At 50.2% G+C, this 14,119-nt stretch overlaps 1 protein-coding gene across 1 annotated transcript in view; it reads right to left on the reverse strand.

Moving 5' to 3' along the window:
* The window catches only part of MYO7A (myosin VIIA), a 122,545-nt gene that overhangs the window by 81,290 nt on the left and 27,136 nt on the right, over window positions 1-14,119 (reverse strand). The window contains exons 12-14 of the mRNA XM_081951757.1: window positions 8,566-8,776; window positions 6,092-6,227; window positions 3,940-4,046 (exon numbers count right to left, since the gene is read on the reverse strand). Of these exons, the coding sequence (XP_081807883.1) occupies window positions 3,940-4,046; window positions 6,092-6,227; window positions 8,566-8,776 (454 nt within the window). The remainder of the gene's footprint in view (window positions 1-3,939; window positions 4,047-6,091; window positions 6,228-8,565; window positions 8,777-14,119) is intronic.

The raw sequence follows: 14,119 nt of genomic DNA on the forward strand, positions 1-14,119 counted from the left end.
GGAGGAGGAGAGGAGGAGGAGGAGGAGGAAATTATTTATTATTTCTTAGATTTTTAGACCGCCCCTCTCCCAGAAAGGGACTCGGGGCGGTGTACAGTCAATACAATAAAATCGGTCATAATAATAAAATACATTTAAGATACATTTGGAGGGGGAGATAGGCTGTACTAAGAAATAAATATATTCTAATCCTAAAAACATCACAATTAAAACCCCAAACCCAATTAAAATAAAATAAATCCCCGGGAGGTAAAACTAAGAAAGTGCCAGGCCAGCTGATTGAAATAGGTGAGTCTTTAACTTTTGCCGGAAGGAACGGAGGTCGGTGGTAGTTCGAATGTCAGGGGGGAGGTCATTCCAGAGGGTTGGGCCCATCACAGAGAAGGACCTACTCCTAGGTGTCGCCCGCTGGCATTGCCTAGCGGATGGCACCAGGAGGAGCCCCTCCCTGTGTGAGCGGATAGGTCGCAGGGACGTGTGTGGTAGGATGCGATCCTGCAGATAACTAGGTCCTCTGCCATGGAGCGCTTTAAAGATGGTGATCAATACCTTGAAACGCACCCGAAAGGCCACAGGTAGCCAGTGCAGCTCGCGCAGGAGAGGTGTTACGTGGGAGTAACGTGTACTTCCCATAATAACCCGCGCGGCTGCATTCTGAACTAGCTGCAGTCTCCAGATGCGTCCCAAGGGAAGCCCCATGTAGAGGGCATTGCAGTAGTCCAGGCGAGACGTCACCAGCGCATGAGTGACCGTGCGTAGGGCATCCCGGTCCAGTAGGGGGCGCAATTGGCGCACCAGGCGGACCTGGTGGAACGCCCCCCTTGCCACGGCTGCCACATGGTCCTCCATTGACAGCCGGGCATCGAGGAGGACGCCCAAATTGCGCGCCCGCTCCACAGGGGACAGTTGTTCACCCCCTATGGCCAGCGATGGAGTCAGCTGGCTGAACCGAGGTGCCGGTACCCACAGCCACTCGGTCTTGGAGGGGTTGAGTTTGAGTCTGTTGTCCCCCATCCAGACCCCGACGGCTTCCAAACACCGGGACATCACTTCGACAGCCTCGTTGGGGTGGTTTGGGGTTGAAATGTACAGCTGAGTATCATCAGCGTAAAGATGGTACTCAACCCCAAAACCACGGATGATCTCACCCAGCGGCTTCACATATGCGTTGAACAGGAGAGGCGAGAGGACCGACCCCTGTGGCACCCCACAAGTGAGTGGCCTCAGGGACGACCTCTGCCCCCCTGTCAACACACATTGCTTCCGGTCGGAGAGGTAGGAGCCGAACCACCGCAAAACGGTGCCTCCAACTCCCATCCCCTCCAACCGGCGCAATAGGATACCATGGTTGATGGTATCAAAAGCCGCCGAGAGGTCTAATAGGACCAGGATAGAGGAACAACCCCTATCTCTGGCCCTCCAGAGATCATCGACCAACGCGACCAAGGCTGTCTCAGTGCCGGGGAGAGGAGGAAGAGGAGGAGGAGAGGAGGAAGAGGAGGAGGAGAGGAGGAGGAAAGAACGAGGAAGATGAGAGGAGGAAGAGGAGGAGGTGAGGAGGAGGAGAGGAAGAGGAGGAGGTGAGGATGAGAAGAAGGAGACGAGGAGAGGAGAAGGAGACGAGGAGGAGGAGAGGAGGAAGAGGAGGAGGAGGAGAGGAGAAGGAGACGAGGAGAGGAGCAGGAGGAAGAGGAGGAGGAGGAGAGGAGAAGGAGAGGAGGTGGAGGAGGAGGAGAGGACGAAGAGGACGAGGAGAGGAGAAGGAGAGGAGGAGGAGCGGTCCTTGGTGCTTCCTGAGCTTGAGGGTTTTCTTGCAGACATTTCATAACCCAACTAGGTAACATCATCAGTGCTAGGAGGGGAAGGTGTTTACAGAGAGGAGGAGGAAGAGGATTGTGGGGTCCTTGGTGCTCTCTGAGCTTGGTTGTTTCGTTGCGGACGTGTCATTCATCAGCTATCACTTTCTGGTTTCCTTCATTGTGGTTTATGGAACAAACTGTGTTTGCCAAACCCATGAGCTATATAGGCCTTAGCTGCCTAGAATAAAAAGGAGTGAACCAGATTGTCGTTTGGTGCAAGAGGTGAACATAGCCAGAACAACAGACCAATGCCTCCTTCTTTAAAGCAAGCATCCAGAGCCAGGTTGGTTAGCAATTAACAGAATAACAGAATTAGAAGGGACCTTGGAGGTCATCTAGTCTTCATTTTTTTTTCAGAATTTTTCTTCCCACAAATTATTCCCAGCAAGAGAAATGACGATTCTTGCAAATGTATTTTTCTTTTAGGTAAAGGTTCCCCTCGCACATAGGTGCTAGTCGTTCCCGACTCTAGGGGGAAGCTCTGTTTCAAAGTTGGAGAGCCAGCACTGTCCGAAGACGTCTCCGTGGTCATGTGGCCGGCATGACTCAATGCCGAAGGTGCACGGAACGCTGTTCCCTTCCCATCAAAGGTGGTTCCTATTTTTCGACTTGCATTTTTTTACATGCTTTCCAACTGCTAGGTTGGCAGAAGCTGGCGCAAGTCACGGGAGCTCACTCCGTTACGGAGCATTGGGGATTCGAACCGCCGAACTGCCGACCTTCTGATCGACAAGCTCAGCATCTTAGCCACTGAGCTACCGCATCCCTATAATTTTTCTTTTGCTTTCTTGCAATGTATTTACTTATTTTCTCTTTGCTCGAGGGAAAACCGCGGGGAAAGCAATGGTTCGGATGAAGTGGGCAAAAGCCAAACGTTACCCCATGAAAGAATTTGCACAACTTATTTTACCTTCAGAGTAGAGGCAGGCGACTGGGCAAATGTAGAAGACCGATAGCCACAGAGAAACTATAGGAGAAGAAAGGGAAAATGAAACCACCCAGAAAAACGAGAGAAAGAGAGAGAATAGAGGAGAAAATAAAAAGTGACCAGGAAGAATCTGGATTTCTCACCGTCGATGAAAGAAGCGGCCATAAAAAATAGAAATGGTGGGTTTTCTGATCTAGGCTTCCCCAGCCCCTCGAGATCAAACCCAACCCTGATGAGACCCTCAATGAAATCGAGTTTGACACCCCTGGACTACATCCAACAAGATTACCTTAATACAATAATACAATAGCAGAGTTGGAAGGGACCTTGGAGGTCTTCTAGTCCAACCCCATGCCTAGGCAGGAAACCCTATACCGTTTCAGACAAATGGCTATCCAGCATCTTCTTAAAGACTTCCAGTGTTGGGGCATTCACAACTTCTGGAGGCAAGCTGTTGCACTGATTAATTGTTCTGTCAGGAAATTTCTCCTCAGTTCTAAGTTGCTTCTCTCCTTGATTAGTTTACACCCATTGCTTCTTGTTCTACCCTCAGGTGCCTTGGAGAATAGTTTGACTCCCTCTTCTTTGTGGCAACCCCTGAGATATTGGAAGACTGCTATCATGTCTCCCCTAGTCCTTCTTTCTCTTAAGCTAGACATACCCAGTTCCTGCAACTGTTCTTCATATGTTTTATCCTCCAGTCCCCTAATCCTCTTTGTTGCTCTTCTCTGCACTCTTTCCAGAGTCTCCACATCTTTTTTACATTGTGGTGACCATAACTGAATGCAGTATTCCAGGTGTGGCCTTACCAAGGCCTTATAAAGTGGTATTAACCCTTCACGTGATCTTGATTCTCTCCCTCTGTTGATGCAGCCTAGAACTGTGTTGGCTTTTTTAGCAGCTGCTGCACACGGCTGGCTCCTATTTAAGTGGTTGTCCACTAGGACTCCAAGATCCCTCTCACAGTTACTACTGTTGAGCAAGGTACCACCTACACTGTACCTGTGCATTTCGTTTTTGTTGCCTAAATGTAGAACCTTACTCTTACCTGAGGCTTAAATGAGCAGGGACTATGTTCCATGAATTACAAGGGCTCTATCCAAGATTGGTTCTTCACTTAACCCACCCCCATGCCTGTTAGAGATACTTTACCATGGCTACGTCAGCCTGGAAAATCTGCTTGATGAATTTGTTTCTTGAGGAATGGACCAACTGGATGATATCCCCATGGAGGGTGTCTCTGTTTTTCTCCAGAAATCCTGGTGAGAGAAATTGAAAGAAATATAATTTCTATAATCAATCAATCGGAATAGAGAGGGGAAGGGACATAGGGTCTCCTGCTTGAGCAGAGGGTTGGACTAGAAGACCTCCAAGGTCCCTTCCGATGGATTGAACCTTCCCAGCTGGCTTCCCTCAAGCAAAGTCTATTGTTGTGGCCTGTCAGCCACCGGCCCTCCAGCAGCCAAATCAGAGGAGGAGGAGGAAGAGGAAGAGGAGGAAGAGGTGTGGGATTCAGGGGCAGCATCGAGGCAACCTGAGAGCTCCGAGGAGGAAGAGGGAATGGAGCTGGCAGAGAGAGAGACAGACAGACAGAGGCGGAGCCTGAGAGTCAACAGCCCCCAGGTCTGGAGGTGGCTGATGAGGAAGAGGAGGAACAGCTGGGTCCAGTGCCTGATGCATGGATGTGCAGAAGGAAGAGGAGAGGAGAGCAGTGGAAATCCATGGGCCGGTCCTTGGGACGGAAGAGTCACCACTGCTAATGAAGCCCCACCCTAGCTCTGGGGATAAAAGGAAGGGAGTGGAGATGAATAGATGTGAAAGAGGAGAGGAGAGCAGTGGAAATCTATGGGCTGATCCTTGGGACGGAAGAGTCACCACTGCTAGTGAAGCCCCACCCTAGCTCTGGGGATAAAAGGCAGGGGTGGAGATGAATAGATGTGGTAGAGGAGAGGAGAGCAGTGGAAATCTATGGGCCAGTCCTTGGGATGGAAGAGTCACCACTGCTAGTGAAGCCCCACCCTAGCTCTGGGGATAAAAGGCAGGGGGCAGAGATGAATAGATGTGGCAGAGGAGAGGAGAGCCGTGGAAATCTATGGGCCAGTCCTTGGGACGGAAGAGCCACCGCTGCTAGCGAAGCCCCACCCTAGCTCTGGGGATAAAAGGCAGGGGGCAGAGATGAATAGATGTGGCAGAGGAGAGGAGAGCCGTGGAAATCTATGGGCTGGTCCTTGGGATGGAAGAGCCACCACTGCTAGCGAAGCCCCACCCTAACTCTGGGGATAAAAGGCAGGGGGCAGAGATGAATAGATGTGGCAGAGGAGAGGAGAGCCGTGGAAATCTATGGGCCAGTCCTTGGGACGGAAGAGCCACCGCTGCTAGCGAAGCCCCACCCTAACTCTGGGGATAAAAGGCAGGGGGCAGAGATGAATAGATGTGGCAGAGGAGAGGAGAGCCATGGAAATCTATGGGCCAGTCCTTGGGATGGAAGAGCCACCGCTGCTAGCGAAGCCCCACCCTAACTCTGGGGATAAAAGGCAGGGGGCAGAGATGAATAGATGTGGCAGAGGAGTGGAGAGCCGTGGAAATCTATGGGCCAGTCCTTGGGACGGAAGAGCCACCGCTGCTAGCGAAGCCCCACCCTAACTCTGGGGATAAAAGGCAGGGGGCGGAGATGAATAGATGTGGCAGAGGAGAGGAGAGCCATGGAAATCTATGGGCCAGTCCTTGGGATGGAAGAGCCACCGCTGCTAGCGAAGCCCCACCCTAACTCTGGGGATAAAAGGCAGGGGGCAGAGATGAATAGATGTGGCAGAGGAGTGGAGAGCCGTGGAAATCTATGGGCCAGTCCTTGGGACGGAAGAGCCACCGCTGCTAGCGAAGCCCCACCCTAACTCTGGGGATAAAAGGCAGGGGGCGGAGATGAATAGATGTGGCAGACAACCATTCATCTCCCTGCTGGACAGACTTGTTAACCTGCGATGAGAGAGAAACTTTTAGCCGGGGCTGTCGGCATTCCTAATAAAGGAACCTTTGAATTAACTTCAAAGGCTTTCTTGTCTTTGGGGAGATGAATCAGAACATCTATAAACAAAGCAAAATTCACTTAATGACCACAGCAAAAAAAAAAAAGTTGCAATACCAGGCACGGTCGCAAGACGACTCATGTAAAGACCACATTGCTTAGGGGCAGAAGTTACAGTCCGAATCGTGGTCGTATGTTGAGGACTAACAATATTGGGCCAAGGACTCAACGCTCCGAGCCCTGCTCCAAAGGAGGCTGTGCCCCAAAACTCCCAAAATGTACCTTTTGTTTCATAGTAGACCACGCCGGCAAAGTGGTTGATGCCAAAGTGAGTGTCGTGGTTGTTTTTGGGCGGGATGTAATTGACGTTCAGCTTGTGCTGAGAATTCAGCTTGTTGAGCATGGTGGCATCCGTTCCCTGCATCGATTAAAAACAGGCATTTCTATCGTCCAAAAGCCGCCTTCCTTTGCCACTCTGACATCACCGATCCACAGCGGAAACATCTAGAGTTTGGAAGGGACCTCGGAGGCCATCTAGCCGCAGTCATTAGAACGCAGTACTACGGGGTAAGTCACTGCTCCCTCCCTCCATGAGTTCGATTCCGAGCGGCTCCGGATTGACTCGGGCTTCCGTCCTCCCAAGGTCGGTAAAATGAGGACCCAGATTGTTGGGGGCAAGAGCCTGATTCTGCAAACCCCTATAAAGCCCTGTGAGGCGGTATATAAGCAGGGGTGCGATTAACATTTTTTATCAACCGGTTATCTGCTTGGTAGCTGGGTGGGCATGGCCGTGGGGGCGTGGCCTAGTCGGCTTCTTGCACAATGGTGGCCGTGGGGGCGTTTTTGCCTATCCAGGCTCGCTTCGAGCCTCCGGGAGGGCAAAAATGCCCTCTGGAGGTCAGAAATGGACCCGTTTCCAGACTTCTGGTACTTCCGCTAGGCCCGTTTTTCGCCCTCCCAGAGCCACACATGGGCGCTGCACGTAACTGGCATGATGAAGGGGCTGCAGGGAGACTCCTGGGAGAGGAGGGGAGGGGTGGGCTGGGTCAGCTGATCCTTGGATCTACCGGTTTGGCGAACCAGATTAAAATTAACATCTGGTTAATTGCCCCAACGAGTCCGAACCGGCTGAGTCTCACCCCTGTATATAAGTCTACATGCTATTGCTATCTAGTCCAATTCTGTACAACTTGCAGTCTCTTATCCCAAATTCAGTCTTGATCAGGGGTGTCAAACTCGATTTCAATGAGGGCCGGATCAGGGTTGTGTTTCACTTCGGGGGGGCTGGAGCGGGCGTGACCAGCTCATCACATGTTGGGGATGCCTAGGGAGGCCCAAGCGCTCTGCCCAGGAAAACAGGCTCCCAGAGCTCTGTTTTCAGCTGCGACAGCCTCCCGCAACCCTTTGCCAGCGAAAATGGCGCTGGGCCTTGAGTTTGACACCGCTGGTCTAAGATGCTCAGAAAATTTGCCATCTGCTGAGCTATGTCCCTAACTCCTAAAACCTCTCAGGGTTGGCGGCCCAGAGAGGAGGGAGGTGGGGGGAAGGGAAAGGTTTTGAGGGGAGGCAGGTGTTTACACCTGTTGCTCAGGTGAGTGGAGCCACCATTACTCACAACGCTCAGACGAGTGGAGCTATGCATGCGTGTGCACCAGTCACCCATTCACATGGCCCAGTTGCAAATAGACTGCGGCCTGGTAGTGGGCTGCGGAGGACAGGTTGGGGACCCCTGCCCTAACTTTTCAAATGGAGAAAAAAAATGGGGGAGGACTTGACGAACCAAAAATGGAGCATGGGGTGGAAGTGGGTGAAAAAAAAGAGGGTAGAAAATTTGGGTGCGTCTTATGCACCAAATGTAGCCCCAGACACCCACCGTCCTCCACCCTTTGGCCTCTGCCTCCCAGCAATTTGCCTCCTTACAGCAAACAGCCTGTTTCAATTTCAATTTAGCCTGATTAGTACAAAGGGGGAAAAAATCTGCCTCTGCCTCCCAGCAATTTGCCTCCTTGCAGGAAACGGGGAAACTGGGGCTTGCGGAGGCTGTAATAGGATATGGCAATCCCTGCAGCCTGAAACAGCTGATGATCGGGAGGCCCATGCTGAAACTGAAAGTGAAACTTGCTGTTTGCTGCATAGAGGTGAATTGCTGGGAGGCAGAGGCAGATTTCTTTTTTTCTTGGGCTAATCAGGCTGTTTGCTGCAAGGAGGTAAGTCAATAACTATAAATGCCTATAGAATGCTCAAATTATTAGACTTACTTTTTAAAGACTTCTTTATTATTGTTCTAGACAGCTTAATAAAATGAAGAAGCTTTTTAAAATAAGTGCTTGATTTGAAGAGGCCCCGTGCTATTGCCATCTGCTGAGATATGTCCCTAACTCCTAAAACTTTTCAGGGTTGGCGGTCCAGAGAGTAGGGAGGTGGGGGGAAGGGGATGGTTCTGAGGGAGGGGGCAGGTGTGTGCTTTATTTGTATAGTTATTCTCTGCTTTTAAATAGCAGAGAATAACTTTACTTCCAGAAAGCACATCCATTTTAACAGCATCTGTACAAGCACAGTCTGAAATGTAACACCACAAACAGCGTATATCGTCTCGACTGTTTGCTGTTTGCTGCAAGGAGGCAAATTGCTGAGAGGCAGAGGCAGATATTTTTCCCTCGTTTTCCTCCCCAAAAGCTAGGTGCCTCTTATACTTCGGAGCGTCTTATACTCCGAAAAATACGGTAACTCTCATTGCAGTTTGGCCAAACACCCACCTTGGGGAATTTGCTCTCCTCGTCGATGAGCGAGATTAAATTCATCGGCTTGATGGCGATCATATCCAGAGCGTCCTGATTGTCCGTGAATTCGATGTGCTGCCAGTTGATGTTTTCCAGATTGTACTCTTCCTGCTCCAGTTTGAAGACGTGACGGACGAAGAACTGCTGCAGGTTCTCATTGGCGAAATTAATGCACAGCTGCTCGAAACTGGAGAGCGAAAACACAGAAGTATTAGTTCAGTCGCTCGCTCGCTCGGTCATTGGTTGGCTCGGTTTTTATACGGCCTGTATTATTTTTATAAATAACTCAGGGCAGCAGAATAATACTCCTTCCTCTATTTTCCCCACGACAACAACGCTGTGAGGTGGGTTGGGCTGAGAGAGAGCGACGTTACACCCAGTTGGTTTTCTAAGGTGGAACTAGAACTCACCGTCTCCTTGCGATTCGCCCAAAGTCACCCAACCAGCTTTCATACCTAAGATAGGACTAGAACTCCCTGTCTCCTGGCGATTGTCCCAAAGTCAGCCAACCAGCTTTCATATCTAAGATAGGACTAGAACTCCCTGTCTCCTGGCGATTGTCCCAAAGTCACCCAACCAGCTTTCATATCTAAGATAGGACTAGAACTCCCTGTCTCCTGGCGATTGGCCCAAAGTCACCCAACCAGCTTTCATATCTAAGATAGGACTAGAACTCCCTGTCTCCTGGCGATTGTCCCAAAGTCACCCAACCAGCTTTCATATCTAAGATAGGACTAGAACTCCCTGTCTCCTGGCGATTGTCCCAAAGTCACCCAACCAGCTTTCATATCTAAGATAGGACTAGAACTCCCTGTCTCCTGGCGATTGTCCCAAAGTCACCCAACCAGCTTTCATATCTAAGATAGGACTAGAACCCCCTGTCTCCTGGCGATTGGCCCAAAGTCACCCAACCAGCTTTCATATCTAAGATAGGACTAGAACTCCCTGTCTCCTGGCGATTGGCCCAAAGTCACCCAAAGAGGTTTCATATCTAAGATAGGACTAGAACTCCCTGTCTCCTGGCGATTGGCCCAAAGTCACCCAACCAGCTTTCACGCCTAAGATGGGACTAGAACTCCCTGTCTCCTGGCGATTGGCCCAAAGTCACCCAAGCAGCTTTCACGCCTAAGATGGGAAAAGAACTCCCTGTCTCCTGGCGATTGGCCCAAAGTCACCCAACCAGCTTTCACGCCTAAGATGGGACTAGAACTCCCTGTCTCCTGGTGATTGGCCCAAAGTCACCCAACCAGCTTTCATATCTAAGATAGGACTAGAACTCCGTCTCCTGGCAATTGTCCCAAAGTCACCCAACCAGCTTTCATATCTAAGATAGGACTAGAACTCCCTGTCTCCTGGCGATTGTCCCAAAGTCACCCAACCAGCTTTCATATCTAAGATAGGACTAGAACTCCCTGTCTCCTGGCGATTGTCCCAAAGTCACCCAACCAGCTTTCATATCTAAGATAGGACTAGAACTCCCTGTCTCCTGGCGATTGTCCCAAAGTCACCCAACCAGCTTTCATATCTAAGATAGGACTAGAACTCCCTGTCTCCTGGCGATTGGCCCAAAGTCACCCAACCAGCTTTCATGCCTAAGGCGGGACTAGAACTCCCTGTCTCCTGGCGATTGGCCCAAAGTCACCCAACCACCTTTCATATCTAAGATAGGACTAGAACTCCCTGTCTCCTGGCGATTGGCCCAAAGTCACCCAAGCAGCTTTCACGCCTAAGATGGGACTAGAACTCCCTGTCTCCTGGCGATTGTCCCAAAGTCACCCAACCAGCTTTCATGCCTAAGGCGGGACTAGAACTCACCGTCTCCTGGCGATTGGCCCAAAGTCACCCAACCAGCTTTCACGCCTAAGATGGGACTAGAACTCCCTGTCTCCTGGCGATTGGCCCAAAGTCACCCAACCAGCTTTCATGCCTAAGGCGGGACTAGAACTCACCGTCTCCTGGCGATTGGCCCAAAGTCACCCAACCAGCTTTCACGCCTAAGATGGGACTAGAACTCCCTGTCTCCTGGCGATTGTCCCAAAGTCACCCAACCAGCTTTCATATCTAAGATAGGACTAGAACTCCCTGCCTCCTGGCGATTGGCCCAAAGTCACCCAACCAGCTTTCACGCCTAAGAAGGGACTAGAACTCCCTGTCTCCTGGCGATTTGCCCAAAGTCACCCAACCAGCTTTCATATCTAAGATAGGACTAGAACTCCCTGTCTCCTGGCGATTGTCCCAAAGTCACCCAACCAGCTTTCATATCTAAGATAGGACTAGAACTCCCTGTCTCCTGGCGATTGTCCCAAAGTCACCCAACCAGCTTTCATATCTAAGATAGGACTAGAACTCCCTGTCTCCTGGCGATTGGCCCAAAGTCACCCAACCAGCTTTCATATCTAAGATAGGACTAGAACTCCCTGTCTCCTGGCAATTGTCCCAAAGTCACCCAACCAGCTTTCATATCTAAGATAGGACTAGAACTCCCTGTCTCCTGGCGATTGTCCCAAAGTCACCCAACCAGCTTTCATATCTAAGATAGGACTAGAACTCCCTGTCTCCTGGCGATTGTCCCAAAGTCACCCAACCAGCTTTCATATCTAAGATAGGACTAGAACTCCCTGTCTCCTGGCGATTGGTCCAAAGTCACCCAACCAGCTTTCATATCTAAGATAGGACTAGAACTCCCTGTCTCCTGGCGATTGTCCCAAAGTCACCCAACCAGCTTTCATATCTAAGATAGGACTAGAACTCCCTGTCTCCTGGCGATTGGCCCAAAGTCACCCAACCAGTTATCACACCTAAGGCGGGACTAAAACTCACCATCTCCTTGCGATTGTCCCAAAGTCACCCAACCAGCTTTCATATCTAAGATAGGACTAGAACTCCCTGTCTCCTGGCGATTGTCCCAAAGTCACCCAACCAGCTTTCATATCTAAGATAGGACTAGAACTCCCTGTCTCCTGGCGATTGTCCCAAAGTCACCCAACCAGCTTTCATATCTAAGATAGGACTAGAACTCCCTGTCTCCTGGCGATTGGCCCAAAGTCACCCAACCAGCTTTCATATCTAAGATAGGACTAGAACTCCCTGTCTCCTGGCGATTGTCCCAAAGTCACCCAACCAGCTTTCATATCTAAGATAGGACTAGAACTCCCTGTCTCCTGGCGATTGTCCCAAAGTCACCCAACCAGCTTTCATATCTAAGATAGGACTAGAACTCCCTGTCTCCTGGCGATTGTCCCAAAGTCACCCAACCAGCTTTCATATCTAAGATAGGACTAGAACTCCCTGTCTCCTGGCGATTGTCCCAAAGTCACCCAACCAGCTTTCATATCTAAGATAGGACTAGAACTCCCTGTCTCCTGGCGATTGTCCCAAAGTCACCCAACCAGCTTTCATATCTAAGATAGGACTAGAACTCCCTGTCTCCTGGCGATTGTCCCAAAGTCACCCAACCAGCTTTCATATCTAAGATAGGACTAGAACTCCCTGTCTCCTGGCGATTGTCCCAAAGTCACCCAACCAGCTTTCATATCTAAGATAGGACTAGAACTCCCTGTCTCCTGGCGATTGTCCCAAAGTCACCCAACCAACTTTCATATCTAAGATAGGACTAGATCTCCCTGTCTCCTGGCGATTGGCCCAAAGTCACCCAACCAGCTTTCATATCTAAGATAGGACTAGAACTCCCTGTCTCCTGGCGATTGTCCCAAAGTCACCCAACCAGCTTTCATATCTAAGATAGGACTAGAACTCCCTGTCTCCTGGCGATTGGCCCAAAGTCACCCAACCAGCTTTCACGCCTAAGGCGGGACTAGAACTCCCTGTCTCCTGGCGATTGTCCGAAAGTCACCCAACCAGCTTTCACGCCTAAGAAGGGACTAGAACTCCCTGTCTCCTGGCGATTGTCCGAAAGTCACCCAACCAGCTTTCATGCCTAAGGCGGGACTAGAACTCCCTGTCACCTGGCGATTGTCCGAAAGTCACCCAACCAGCTTTCATGCCTAAGGCGGGACTAGAACTCCCTGTCTCCTGGCGATTGTCCGAAAGTCACCCAACCAGCTTTCATGCCTAAGGCGGGACTAGAACTCCCTGTCTCCTGGCGATTGTCCGAAAGTCACCCAACCAGCTTTCATGCCTAAGGCGGGACTAGAACTCCCTGTCTCCTGGCGATTGTCCGAAAGTCACCCAACCAGCTTTCATGCCTAAGGCGGGACTAGAACTCCCTGTCTCCTGGCGATTGTCCGAAAGTCACCCAACCAGCTTTCATGCCTAAGGCGGGACTAGAACTCCCTGTCTCCTGGCGATTGTCCGAAAGTCACCCAACCAGCTTTCATGCCTAAGGCGGGACTAGAACTCCCTGTCTCCTGGCGATTGTCCGAAAGTCACCCAACCAGCTTTCATGCCTAAGGTGGGACTAGAACTCACGGTCTCTTGGTTTCTAGACCAGCAAATTAATTACTGGTTCCACATTTTAACTTATATATAGAAAGAGCAGGGTGACTTTTACTCCCGCTGCAGAGTAGAACATTGGCTAAATACCAGATGATTTCCCCTTGGAAAGATTTTCTAGGCATAAATAGGCTCTGGAATAAAAATTCAAAATCATATGAGAATGATATAATTGTGTTGAGGAGCGAAGGTCAGAACTGTAAAAGTGTTAAGCCAGCACCTTGTGATTGAAATACTGGCATATTTTGTAATATAAGGCATGTGATAAGTAAAAAACATGTTTTGATTCCATGTTCACCACTGCCCTCTTGAGGTCCTCCCCCCCCCGCTTTTATTCTGTTACAGGTAATCCTCAACTTATGACAGATCCCTTAGCAACCGTTTGAAGTCACAAGAGACCCCAAAAACAGATAACTACCCAGATTCAAAATTCAGATGGCCAAACCTGGTCATGTGATCAAATTTAGGCACGTGCTAACCGGTGTTCTGATCTGGACTTCCCAAAAGCACGAAGCCGACTCCTCGTCCCGATAAAACCCCTTTTATTTAGGTTAAAGGGAATTCCTCTCCAGCAAAGTCCCGGCCAAAAGTCTTTCATGAGATTTCACAACTACGGATCTTTATCAGGCTTGGAGAGCTGCCAGGCCGATATCTTCTAAACGCCATGCTGTAGCAGCAGTTCCTTGGCAAGAAGTCAGGAAGGGATCTTCACCCTCATGAATGAACTCCTGCAAACTCCACTCCCCTTTTGCTCCTATTTATTCCCTATGGGAGGGGCCATTCACTGTCCACCTGAGCCTTTACTCCCAAGTTGGCCCTTGTTCCTTAGCCGTTCGTGACACTGTTGTTAAATGAAACCAGTCTTCCCTTTCACTTTCCTTGCAAAAGTGGATCACGTGACCCTGGGACACTGCGACCGTCATAAATGTGAGTCGGATGTCAAGCATCCAAATGTAAACCATGTGACTTATCGGGATGCTGCAACGGTCATAAGTGTGAAAACGGTCCTAAGTCACTTTTTCCAGTGCCGTCCTGCCTTTGAACGGTCACTAAATGAACTGTTGTAAGTCGAGGACTA

This window comes from Natrix helvetica (genome assembly GCF_964273705.1).
Source record: "Natrix helvetica genome assembly, chromosome: 4".
Lineage (NCBI taxonomy): Eukaryota > Metazoa > Chordata > Lepidosauria > Squamata > Natricidae > Natrix > Natrix helvetica.